The sequence below is a fragment of the Capra hircus genome, chromosome 2, assembly GCF_001704415.2.
Source record: "Capra hircus breed San Clemente chromosome 2, ASM170441v1, whole genome shotgun sequence".
NCBI classification, from domain to species: Eukaryota; Metazoa; Chordata; class Mammalia; order Artiodactyla; family Bovidae; genus Capra; species Capra hircus.
In genome coordinates, this window is record NC_030809.1 from 115,376,580 (window position 1) to 115,390,436 (window position 13,857).

Sequence of the window (13,857 nt, forward strand, 5' to 3'; positions counted from 1 at the left end):
TTTTACATACTTTAAATAATAATGAATGATATAACAAAGAATGCATTGCTTTTCTGTGATATTGATTATATTGAAAGTTCCAGAGTTTTTTATTTAATATAAAGAGGGAGTCCTTGGTTCAATTCAGTTCAGTCACTCAGTCGTGTTTGATTCTTTGCAACCCCGTGGATTGCAGCATGCCAGGCCTCTCTGTCCATCACCAACTCCTGGAGTTTACTCAAACTCATGTCCATTGAGTCGGTGATACCACACAACCATCTCATCCTCTGTTGTCCCCTTCTCCTCCTGCCTTCAATCTTTCCAAGCATCAGGGTCTTTTCAAATGAGTCAGCTCTTCACATCAGGTGGCCAAAGTATTGGAATTTCAGCTTCAGCATCAGTCTTCCAATGAATACCAGGACTGATTTCCTTTAGGATGGACTGGTTGGATCTCCTTGCTGTCCAATGGACTCTCAAGAGTCTTCCCCAACACCACAGTTCAAAAGGATCAATTCTTTGGTGCTCAGCTTTCTTTATCGTCCAACTCTCACATTCATACATGACCACTGGAAAAACCATAGCTTTGACCTTTGTTGGCAAAGTAATGTTTCTGCTTTTTAATATGCTGTCTAGGTTGGTCATAGCTTTTCTTCCAAGGAGTAAGCATCTTTTAGTTTCATGGCTGCAGTCACCATCTGCAGTGATTTTGCAGCCCAAAAGAATAGTCTGTAACTGTTTCCCCATCCCTGATACTCTGTGGTAAAGAATCCACCTACCAATCCAAGAGATACAGGTTTGATCCCTGGTCCGGGAAGATTCCACATGCCACGGGGTAGCTAAGCCCATGCACCGTAAGAACTGAACCTGTGCTATAGAGCCAGGAGCTGCAACTACTGAGCCCACGTACCACAAATACTAAAGCCTGAGCCTGCGCTCCTCAACAAGAGAAGCCACAGCAATGAGAAGCCGTTGTACTGCAAGTAGAGAGTAGCCTCCATTTGCTACAGCTAGAAAAAGGCCTGTGCAGGAACAAAGATCCAGCACAGCCAAAAATTTAAATAAACAATATAAAAAAAAGAAAAAAAAACACATGATTGCTTATTCATTATGAATCAACATTATTTTGGCAAGCTTATATATTTTGAGAACATATAAAAGTTATTTCTACCTGATACAGAATTTCATCAGAGAACACTAAAAGAAGGGAACACTAACACAAAATGAATGTCATTTTTTCTTTGAGAGAGAATTCTACAACATTTAAATTGTAATTCTTGAAATAAAATTTTAAAACACACAAAGCATTAATTGCCCTATCCAATATTCTTGATCCTTGTTTCATAATGAGTACTCCCCATGTAGAAAAACATCTTTTGAGGTTTCCCTGGTGGCTCAGTGGTAAAGAATCCACCTGCCAATGCAGGAGACACAGACTCAATCCTGAGTCGGGAAGATCCCACATGCCTCGGAGCAACTAAGACCATGTACTACAACTACTGAGGCTGTGTTCTAGAGCCCAGGAGCCACATCTACTGAGCCCACATGCCTTACGGCCCACGCTCCACAACAAGAAAAGCCACTGCAATGAGAAGCCTGCATGCTGCAACTAGAGAGTGGCCCCTGCTTGCCATGACTAGAGAAAAGCCCACATAGCAACAAAGACCCAACGCAGCCAAAAATATATTAAAAAACAAAATTTTTAGAAAGAGAAAAATGTATTTTGGACTTCCCTGGTGCTCCATTTGTTAAGAATCCTCCTGCCAACACAGGGGACACCAGTTTCATCCCTGGTCTGGGACAATCCCACATGCTACAGAGCAACTAAGCCGAAGCACCACAACCACCGAAGCCCACACACTACAGCTACTGAAGGCTGCACGCCCAAGAGCTCATGCTACACAACAAGAGAAGCTACTGCAACGAAGCGCACACACAATAAAGAGCAGCCCCTGCTCAATGAAACCAGAGAAAGCACACACACAGTAAGGAAGACTCAGTGCAGCAGAATATAAATATATAACATTTTCTCTAAAAACGTCTTTTATTTTGCATTGACTTTGGTCAAATTATTAAGAGTGTGCCCAAAAGCATCTTCAATTCACAGCTTTAGGGTACGTTGCACATTTAAACACATATTTTTAAAATGGTAAAATAATGTCTTGCTGTAGTTGTTCAGTCGCTCAGGCATGTCCGACTCTTTGCAACTCCATGGACTGCAGCATGCCAGGATTCTATCCTTCATCATCTCCCAGAGTTTGCTCAAACTAATGGCCACTGAATCAGTGACACCATCCAACTATCTCATCCTCTGTCATCCCCTTCTCCTCCTGCCTTCAGTCTTTCCCAGCATCAGGGTCCTTTCCAATGAGTCGGCTCTTCTCATTAGATGGCCAAAGTATTGGAGCTTCAGCTTCAGCATCAGTCCTGCCAATGAATATTCCAGGTTGATTTCCTTTAGAATTGACTGATTTGATCTCCTTGCTATCCAAGGAACTCTAAAGAGTCTTCTCTAGCACCACAGTTCAAAAGTGTCAATTCTTCCACACTCATCCTTCTTTATGGTACAACTCTCACATCCATACATGACTACTAGAAAAATCATACCTTTGACTATATGCATCTTTGTCAGCAAACTGATGTCTCTGCTTTTCAATACATTTCTAGGTATATCAGAGCTTATATTTCAAGGAGCAAGCATCCTTTAATTTCATGGCTGCAGTCACCATCCGCAGTGATTTTGGAGCCCAATAAAATAGTCTCTCACTGTTTCCATTGTTTCCCGATCTATTTGCCATGAAGTAATGAGAGCAGTTGCCATGATCTTCATTTTTTGAATGTTGAGCTTTAAGCCAGTTTTTTCACTCTCCACTGTCACCTTCATCAAGAGGCTCTCCAGTTCCTCTTTGCTTTCTGCCATTAGGGTGGGTGTCATCTGCCTATCTGAGGTTACTGATATTTCTTTTGGCAATCGTGATTCCAGGTTGAGCTTCATCCAACCTCATTCCACATGATGTACTCTGCATATAAGCTGAAAAAGCAGGGTGACAATATACAGCCTTGACAAACTTCTTTCCCAATTTTGAACCAGAAAATATTGTCTGCTTACGCTGATTTTAGTTTTGCTGTTGAAATCAATATTTTTTTAATAATTCAGATTTTAAATTATTTTTTGATTTCACATAGGCATATTTCACAATAACACTAACTTCTCCCTGTGTATTTCTTCTGTTAAAGTATTTACAAAGATATGTAGCCTATAGTGAATATTCAGACGCTGGAAAATGCCAGCAAATATTATTGGGTAATATATCTGAAATGTCTAGTGAGATTAATAGCCCCACGCAGAATCATATGCTAAAACTGTCAATTTAAGGACTTCTTTTGCTTCCAAAATTTATTTCATGGAATGTCACTTTGTACAGGATTCTGTACAGAGTATACTACAGTATACTGTGAGTGACATTCCATGAAATAAACTTTGGAAGCAAAAGGAGTCCTTAAAAAATAATAAATAAATTTACTAACATTTATTTATAAGAATAACTCACTGTTATAAGAGACAAGGCCCATAACATACTTATAACATGGCCACAAAAGCAAGACTAAGTAGATTGTGCCACTTCTCTTCTATGTGCTTCTGTCCTGTTACCTGAAGTGTTCACATTAACCTACAGCTCAGCATGTCGGCTGTTTTTGCTCCTGCTTTCAACTGGCAGTGGACTCTTTTGAACCAGTAACATTTGTAGTGATTGTTAAGTTTTAATTCTCAGAGAATTATAATACTCTTCCCATGTTCCCAATTTCTCCAACAATTCTCCTCAGGACTTGGAAAAAAATAAATTGCCTGAGAAATGCCAGGAAAGACTTACCACACAGAAATATCTGTACTACTGAGAAAAAAAAGCACAGAATTTTCATGAAGCCACTTAAAGAGGTCATTTTGACTCATGTTTTGTTGGATTTTGACTTTGAACTGTTTTAATGGAATGCTCATGGATACAGATGGATTATCTGTTGAACAGTGATATTTTTTTAAACTAAAAGTTAAAAAAAAAAAAGACCACAAAATATGTGAGTGGCAAAATGTTCACATCTAGACTTGGGAGACTTTTTAGGTAACTAAAGATTAATTCCTAGCTTTATTTTAGTAAGTAAATACTTAGATTAAGTCCTTAGATTTAAAACATTGTTTTAAAAGACTGTTCTTACTCATTTTCCTTTCTAAGTAATTTTTAATCAATTGAGAATTCATGTTTACTGTTATAAATTACACTTTCACAAATTTCAAATTACATTACAGATCTATCCAGATTAAAGAGATGCATCCCTGAGGAAACCACCTTCAATAAAATGTCAAATAGTAAATACAATTTATATTAATTTTTTTAATGAGAGTTAAGAGTTGGGTAGTTTTAAACTAATAGTTATTTGTCATGTCAGTATATTTAAAGCTATAAATGTAGGGTAAAACATTTGGTTACATTTTGTTTTCACTGAAAAGCAATGTCCCTTCTTTCTCCTCTCATTATCAGTACAATCATTAGCTAACACTGTACTCCTTACAAATTCACCCTTTAACACCCATTGTTCTAAACAAAGTATAAAGTACTTCTGAAACAAAGCATCTCTGTTGAGGGCTTGGGCATTAAGACAAGGGACTAGTTCCCAGTAGCAACAGTACTGTAACCTGCAGCAATTAATTCAACATAAACTGTGTTCCCTTAGAGTGCAGCCAATTTATTTTTCTCTAATCATACTGCAAGAGAAATGCCATTCTGAACTATTCTGTAATACTGATGCCTCATAAACCATTTATACATAGAAAACAATTGAACTTTGAACTGAATTTCCCAACTGGCAGACCTAGATGCACATTTTCTATTCTGCGATTCCATCAAGGGTTATTTAAGATCTCTCATAGAATTTTCTAAGTCCGTTCTGTTCCTCTACTGAGAATTCTTCCCCAGTCATATATGTTCTCTAAGATTCTGTTTTCTGCTCATGTAATTCCACTGACATTGAATCAGCTTCTCATCACTCGGAACTTTTCTTTTTTCCTTTTTTCTTTTGTCTGCCTCTTTGCCTTTTCTATGTTAATCAGTATTTCTCCATTTTGGTACAAATAGGGCTTGGCTTTCATCAGCACTATCAGATCTTCTTCATCACATCAGCAAACCAAACTAATCATATCACAACTTCTATATTATTGAGAATCGCTGGCATTTCCTCATTTTGAACTTTGCTGTTCCATAACACACAAAATGCCAGAAATATAATAAGATACAGTGGGAATATGTTTACAACTCAATTTAGGACCATCAAAAATGTCAATGCAATTTTGATAAATACCTCACTGAACACTGCGAGACATCAAACAAAAAAGATTAAAGAATCCTTTCAAAATTAAAGCTTCTTTATTTTTCAGGTACATAAATCCCTTGACTAGTGTCTTTTCTTATCAATTCACAGAACAATTTTTAACATCAACCTTAACCTTCATAACTTTTATTAGTTTCATCCATAATTGTTACCTATTACATTGTTGTTCAGTCGCTAAGTAGTGTCTGACTCTTTGCCACTCCATGGACTACAGCACAACAGGCTCCTCTGTTGTCCACCATCTCCCTGAGTTTGCTCAAATTCATGTCCATTGAGCCGGTGATGTCATCCAACCATCTTCTCCTCTGACACCCTCTCTCTTCTCCTTTTGCCTTCAATCTTTCCTTCAATCAGGGTCTTTTCCAATGAGTCAGTTCTTCGTATCAGGCGGCCAAAGTATTGGAGCTTCGGCTTCAGCCTCAGTCCTTTCAATGAATATTTAAGGTTGATTTCCTTTAGAATTGACTGGTTTGGTCTCCTTGCAGTTTAAGGGACTCTCAAGAGTCTTCTTCACCAACAGTTTGAAAGCATCAGTTCTTCAGTGCTCAGCCTTCTCTTTGGTCCAACTCTCACATCAGTACGTGACTACTAGAAAAACCATAGCTTTGACTACACTGACCTTTGTCAGCAAAGTGATGTCTCTGGCTCCTTAACAGGCTATCTAGGTTTGTCACAGCTTTTCTTCCAAGGAGCAAGCATTTTTTAATTTCATGGCTGAAGTCACCAGTCGCAGTGATTTTGGAGCTCAAGAAAATTAAGTTTGTTACTGCTTCTTCTTTCTCCCCTTCTATTTGCCATGATCTTAACTTTTTTTAATGCTGAGTTTCAAGCCACCTTTTTTACTCTCCTCTTTCATCCTCATCAAGACGGTCTTTAGTTCTTCTCTGCCATTAGAGTGGTATCATCTGCATATCTGATGCTGCTGATATTTCTCCTGGCAATCTTGATTCCAGCTTCTGATTTATCCAGCCCAGCATTTCACATGATGTACTCTGCATATAAGTTAAATAAGGAGGATGACAATATCTAGCCTTGTCATACTCCTTTCCCAATTATGAACCAGTCAGTTCTGCCACTTCTTGACCTGCATACAGGTTTCTCAGGAGGCAGGTAAGGTGGTCTGGTACTCCTATCTCTTTAAGAATTTTCCACAGTTTGTTGTGATCCACACAGTCAAAGGCTTTAGCAGAGACAATGAAGCAGAAATAGATGTTTTCCTAGAATTCTTTTGCTTTCTCTATGATCCAACGGATGCTGCCAATTTGATCACTGGTTCTTCTGCCTTTTCTAAATCCAGCTTGTACAACTGCAAGTTCTCAGTTCACATACTGCTGAAGTCTAGCCTGAGGGATTTTGAGCATTATCTTGCTAGCATGTGAAATAAAAGCAACTATATGGTAGTTTGAACATTCTTTGGCACTGTCCTTCTTGGGATTGGAATGAAAACAGACCTTTTCCGGTCCTGTGGCCTCTGCTGAGTTTTCCAAATTTGCTGGCATATTGAATGCAGCACTTTAATAGCATCAGCTTTTAGAATTTTAAATAGCTCAGCTGAGACGTTAGACTAAATTACATTAAATTGATTTTGCATATGATTAAATATCATTAAGTTTCCATATAACATGATACTCCTTTCAACTATCATTTTTATATTTCAAAAATAATTATGTGGAAAAAGCATATGTAAATTCAAGTCAAATACCAAGTTCAATTCACTTAGTAAAACTAATAAATATCAACTTCTAAATATCTGAAGTCCTTCCTCTCTCTTGGTCCTTGTCTTTCCAACCCATCTGAAGGATGCATTAACTGGCCCCACAATAGATGCCCATGTAATTAGAACTGCTAACAGACAATGGAAGAAATCAAATAAGAAATATTCTCTTCCCCACCCCCACCTTTTCTTTAGGGTTATTTTTCTTTTTTCATTGTTAAATTTCTTTTATAGCCAATCCTCTTGATTCCGCTCTCTCTTAGCCTTATCGTGTCAAAAAAATCTGAGAACTGACATAATATTTGGTCCTTTTTTGGCCCTAATAATAAATCTAGATATTCACCTTTTTACCCCTCTGCCTCATTTAGTACTTCAAAATGATTCATTTATTAACTTCTCAGCTTCCAACTGATATGGACTCTGAGAATCTGATAAGTCCATCTAACTGCTTTTTCCTGTCAATCATTATTTACTAGCAAAAATATTCATAATTTAGCTTCACCATTAAATTGCTATTTAAAAGCATACGTGTTCCTTGGAGAGTCATTACTTTCAGCATATAAACATTAATTATTCAGTCCTTAATTCATTAGCTTTATACAAATTAACTTAAATAAAAGTTAACTTACTATTTTTTTCTTCTGGGATTTTAAATCATCCAATGCTTCATCTAGAAAACAAGATTTAAAACCAAAACTAAATCAGATACTAAGATGCTTAAGATACAGGAAAAAAAATCATGTCAAATGATATACATTAAGCAACTGCAACAAAATGTTCTCATTTTAGGATTTCTCACTGATGTGTACAGACAGAAGTTATCTCATCTTTACCCACATATATTTTATATGTTTGCCTATATTTTATATGTTTTATATGTTTGCCTATATTATATACTACAAGTTCAGCTGGGAAAAAATGGACTTTACATAGAATAAAACACTTTTCTCAAATATAAAAAAATATATATTTTTAAATATTTTCAGAAACATTACTTTTTATAATTTCTCCTTCAACATCCCACCGATTCTCTTTTTATACATTGGTAATGAAAATGTTCTCTTTATTTATAAGGAAAAAACATTTCATTAAGCTATCTGATCTCAAGAAAATGAGCACTAAAAAGAAAACCTTTGAAAACCTATAGTATTACACCTGAGGAGGAACTTGGAAAGGAAGATGATACTAATTACTTTTCAAAAATTAAACTTTTCCAAGATTTGCATGCTTAGTTAGGTTGCATTGGTAGAACATAAACAATCATTTCAAAGGATATAATTTATGTAATTTATGAACATCAGTATCTGCTTTACAAATTTATTTTAGGTTTCTAGTTTTTCTCTAGGAATACTGAACTAGCATAAATAGGAATACTATCCCAGCGAGAAAGAAGAGACTTAAAACTTGATTTAAACATTTTACCACCATATGTAAAATAGCCAATGGGAATTTGCTGTATGGCTCAGGAAACTCAAACAGGGGTTCTGTATCAACCTAGAGGGGTGGGATGGGGAGGGAGATGGGAGGGAGGTTCAAAAGGGAGGGGATATATGTATAGCTATGGCTGATTCAGGTTGAGGTTTCACAGAAAACAACAAAATTCTGTAAAGCAATTATCCTTCAATTAAAAAATAAATTAATTTTAACAAATTTTACCAAACAGAATTTAAATAATTGTTCTTTATTTTTCATTAAATTTACTTACAAAATTATCTCTTCATTGAAGTTTTGGAGTAGCAAACATCTAAATATCAATTCAAATAATATTATTCACATAAAAATTCAAAGAAATATAAGCTTCTGAAAAGATGATTTTACCACATTTTTTTCCAAAATGTATTAAGTAGTCTTTAATGTTATAGCTGACTTATTACTGAAAGGAGAAAAAAACTGCTGACATCTTTACAGAGAACAATCATCTTTACTTAGGTAAGACCAAGCCAAATATTTAGCCTCTAATGCAAAGATCAGCAAACTTTTTCTATAAAAGGCCAGACAGTAAATGGCTTTATGAGCCAAAAGGAAAAATTAAGTAGGTAATTTTAAAGCAAAAGAGTAAATGAATTTCCACAAAACTTTTAATGACAAAATTCAAATATAATAATAATTGTGGTCAACTGCTTGTAACATAGGTCTACCAATGAAAAGAAAAATTATAGGAGGTAGGTGGGGGGATAACATCTCACTTAATTGAGATTTAAAATTAGTATCCCCTACCACCAAAACTGATTGCAAAAGTCAATCTGTTAGTTTATCTGTAATGAGATTTCACACATTTTATTTTTGAAAATTTTTTCACATAGATAGGTGCTGCTAAATATTTAAATCAATTGATAACCACATGATTTTAATTGAGCATATTCACTGTGTGAAAGGCATTTATAAAATTCTTTAATTTCTTCTCTTGATATTTGTCTTTATTATGTCACTACAAATTAATCACTTTCAGTTAAATGGATTTTGAAATATGGAAATTTCCTTTGTACTTGCATGAGGTGTGAAAAACACTGCTGGAACTGCAGTTTGAGCTCATATAATGTATCTGCTACAAATCTGTGTGGGAATGGAGATCTTCTTAACTTTTCATAGCACTTTTTAAAAAATTACTTTTTGTCATTAAATTGTTATTTTCTTTCTAAATCACTTTTATAGCACTATAGATTTCACATATGAGGACTGTTTCACCTTGTAATGTTAGGCTGAGTTCATTAAGAACCATTATCAAGTCTGCAAGACCTAATTTCCAAAGCCCAGTTCATTCACAGTGATTAAAGGCAGTCTGCCTCAGAAACATTTCGATCCTGGCCGAGTTCAAAATATCATAATAAAATTTTACTACTATTACTAATCCATCAAACTGCTTCTATTTCTTTTATTTATTTATTCGACTGTGTCAGTTCTTAGTTGTGGCACGCAGGATCTTCATTGAATCACGCAGGATCCTTTTTTGTGGCACACAGACTCCCTAGCTGTGGCTTGCAGGCTTAGTAGCTGCAGTGCATGGGCTTAATTGCTCCGTGGCAAATGGGATCTTGGTTTCCCAACTAGGGATTGAACCTGCACCCCTTGCATTACAAGGCAGATTCTTAACCACTGGGCTACCAGGGAAGTCCCCCCACTTCTATTTCTGATAAAAGATCACATAACTGATGATGATTAAGTCTGTGAGAGCACATGAAGTTCCCCATTGACTATTCGAGTTCAATAACCCATGACAGGTTCAAATATGCTTTGCAAGTATTGATATCTGCTGTTGAGTAACACAGTGAATAACCACAGAATTTAAACACCTCACAGTTTCATGAGCTTTGTAAATTAATCCACTAAGCCTTTTTCTGCTTCACACATATTTTTACCACCAACAGTTGTAAATGAATCTCAGCAGAGTCCACTTCAGGTTGTATTACATTAGTGCTTTTTCAACTTCTTTAAAAATATTCTCTCCCAGCATGTTCTACACAGACTGTTTACAGAGGCTAACTCTTTAGTCACGTCAAGTTCAGTACTGACGCCTCAAGTAAACTAACTACAATTGAGCTGTATCAGTAACATCTGTCAACCCATCAAGAACCAATGACAGGGAATTCCCTAGCAGTCCAGTGGTTAGGACTCAGCACTTTCACTGCAATGGTCCAGGTGCAATCTCTGATCAGGGAACTGATCCCACAAGCCAAATAGTGTGGCCAAAAAAAAAAAAAAAAGAGCCAACTGACAATCACTTGAAATCATCTGTCTTGTTTTTAAATGAACTATGTTGCTTCCAGTGTTCTTAACTCTTCAACCAATTGTTCTTGCTAAAAAGGTTACTAGCCAAGCAAGTATTTTCCCTAAATACATTTTTTTCATCTGCTGCAATTACATAATTTAATTAACTCACAACTGGTAAATAGCTATCTTTACTTCAAAAATAAGCCACAGAAAAACTTACTTTGAAGTTTCATTTTCACTTTTTATTTTTATGAAGAAATTCTGCTATGATGAGATATCCCATTTTAAATGTTCTAATTTTTCTGACATTGCTTTTCTGTGTGTTGGGAATATCATGATGAATAGTTAGCATAGTAGTCAATATATATGTATATTCTTTTAGTATAATTATACTCTCAATGCATAAAAAGCACAATGCTTTGTGTTTTGGTAATAATACATTCCACACTACTGTGAGACTGAAAGGAATAGATGCAACTAATAGAATAAATCAAAAGATGTTTAACTATATTTTACCCCCTAATAACATAAATTTTCTGTAAAGATAACCAGTATAATTTCTCTTCATCCAAAGAAATGACTTATTTTGTGTATTGAGTGAAAAAAAATTCTAAATGGACAAGACAGAAATAATACAACTGAAAAATAAAACCAGTTTGATCATTCATAAACTTTCTTATGCTTTAAAGTGAACAACTTCTCAATATTTACCACACTGTCATTTCAGTATACCATTTCATAACCTGTCATTCAATTACAAATCAATGCACCATATAACATGGGTTTTTAAAAAGTATTTATAAAAACTTCAAAATTAAACTTACTATTTCTTTCTGTTCTCTTGGAAAAGAAGAAAATAAGTACTGTTCTTATACTCCAGATGCTATAGAAGAAGCAAAAATCAGAAACAAAAACCATAATTAGGATACATGAATTAGAAGCCACATTAAATGAAAACAAATACACATTTCTAATTACAGTCAGAGACAACGTTTCCCTTTGTATTTTGAAAATAAAAAAGCACTCCTTTCAGAAGTCACCAGAAATCTACCTGTGCTTTCAAAGGAGGAATTCTCAATCTAAAATTCATGGACCTCCTGATGGTCCCTCCAAATTGTGAAATTGCCTTTGTGCACCTAAGTGCATTTCTCTGGAGAGACCATTGCCCTTATCATTCTCAAACGGATCTATGAATCCTCCAAAAGATTAAGAACAAATTATAAAATTCCTTCTTACTAGGTAAGCATGAACTCTAAAACTTTATCTATTTCTATACATTAGGAAAAACACATTTTACAAATCCAGAGCATTATACAAATGTAAGTTGATACTCCTTCCCTGTTATTGAATATTAGAGGGAATTTTACCAAACAAGCTATCTTGAGAAAAAATAAAATATTATAATCAAATAAATAATTGACAAGTAAATTTAGCTAAACAACTCCTTTCATAAATTTGGTGAGTAATTATTTAGGCTTTACATTAGTAAGACATCAAATGATATTAAGAGAATTAAAAGAAAATTGAAGAATGATCCTAATCACAGACTTGTCCAGGTCATCTCTTAAATTCAATGTAAATAAACCAAAATTCCTTTCTCCATAGAACATACCAGAATAAGTATACAAACATTATCATTTTATAAAAGAAATATATTGTATCTAAATGTAAATTCAAATAAGTATGAAAACTAGTTCTTCACTCTGAAATATATCATTGCTATTCTTAGGAATCAGCCTACAAGGTCATCACCAGTGAACTCTGTCTCCTGGAGTTCACAACTCTGAACTTTATGTAGCCCTCTCTCACCAGTGTTGGTCTGTGTGACCAATAGCATATGACAGAAGTAACAGCATGCCACTTCAAGATTAGGTTATAAAAACACACAGGCCATCTCAGGCCTCCTCTTCAGCTTGCTATCTTTCTCTCTTGGATTACTCACTCTGAGAGAAGCCAGCTGCTATGACATGACGACCTTCAGGGAACTCTATAGAAAAGCCCATTTCATGAGAACAGAGGTCTCTGGCAAACAGCCAGGAAGGAGCTGAGGCCTGCCAACAACTACATGTGTGAGCTTAGAAGTAAATTCTCCAGCCTTAGTTAAGCCCTGAGATGATTGTAGCCCCAGCTAATAGCTTAACTGCAATTTATATATGAAAAAAGACCCTGGGCCAGAACCATCCAGCTAATAAGCTGCTCCAACATTCTGCCCCTCAAGAACTGAAAGAGAAAATAAACATTTGTTAAGCTACAAAGTTCTGGGGCAATTTGTTACATAGCAACAGATAACTTGTACATGTTTTTTGTATTATGACAATTTATTTTTATGATATGAAAACACCAAAATAACCAGCAGCAGATTCCTACACAGTACTTGGACAACTACCCTAGTACTAAAAAAAAAAAAAAGACACTGGCCTTCTTTATCAAGGGAAGGGAGATGAAAAAAAAAAGGTTAAACATACAACTCACAACCCTCAAAGATTCTACAAAAGTAGAAAAATCCCATAATATTTCCCCACTGCAAGCCCACTGAAACAGTGGCAAACTGAGGGATGATTTGGGGGTGGAAAAAAATAAGTACAGGGGAAGAAAACAGAACACAGGAGAAGGAACTGCAGAGATAAAGACTAAAACTCTGTAGGAAATCTATTAATTTTCTTAAATGGTAGATATTTGTAAAATTAGACATAATTTTCAAAGTGTACAAGTTATAAGAATGAAAATATAGTCCCTTACTTCACAATAAAACTTACTAATATCCCTTTGTGGACAACAAATTCTTCTTTTGGTTTTTATCAGAACAATTGGTGGAGAAAAGGAGCTGTCAAACAATACACATTTCTAAGTGTCAAGTCTTCAAGACTTAAAAAGACAGACTATAATAGAGTTAGCTATTTTTTCAGGAGAAGTTAAATGAAATTCTTTTAAATAGATAATTCTTTAAAATAAAATTTAGGAAAAGAACTAAAGTACTTCAGGAATATGTGTTCTAGTTATCCCAACAAAGATGTTGCTCTCCCAATAATTAAACATAACTTATAACAATACAGTAAATAACATGTTTGTCAAGATAT

General features: G+C 35.3%; 1 protein-coding gene across 2 annotated transcripts in view; it reads right to left on the reverse strand.

The window, feature by feature from the left end:
- The window catches only part of LNPK (lunapark, ER junction formation factor), a 103,696-nt gene that overhangs the window by 66,879 nt on the left and 22,960 nt on the right, over window positions 1-13,857 (reverse strand). For both annotated transcript variants that reach the window (XM_005675934.3, XM_005675935.3), the window contains exons 5-6: window positions 11,605-11,663; window positions 7,702-7,742 (exon numbers count right to left, since the gene is read on the reverse strand). In XM_005675934.3, the coding sequence (XP_005675991.1) occupies window positions 7,702-7,742; window positions 11,605-11,663 (100 nt within the window). The remainder of the gene's footprint in view (window positions 1-7,701; window positions 7,743-11,604; window positions 11,664-13,857) is intronic.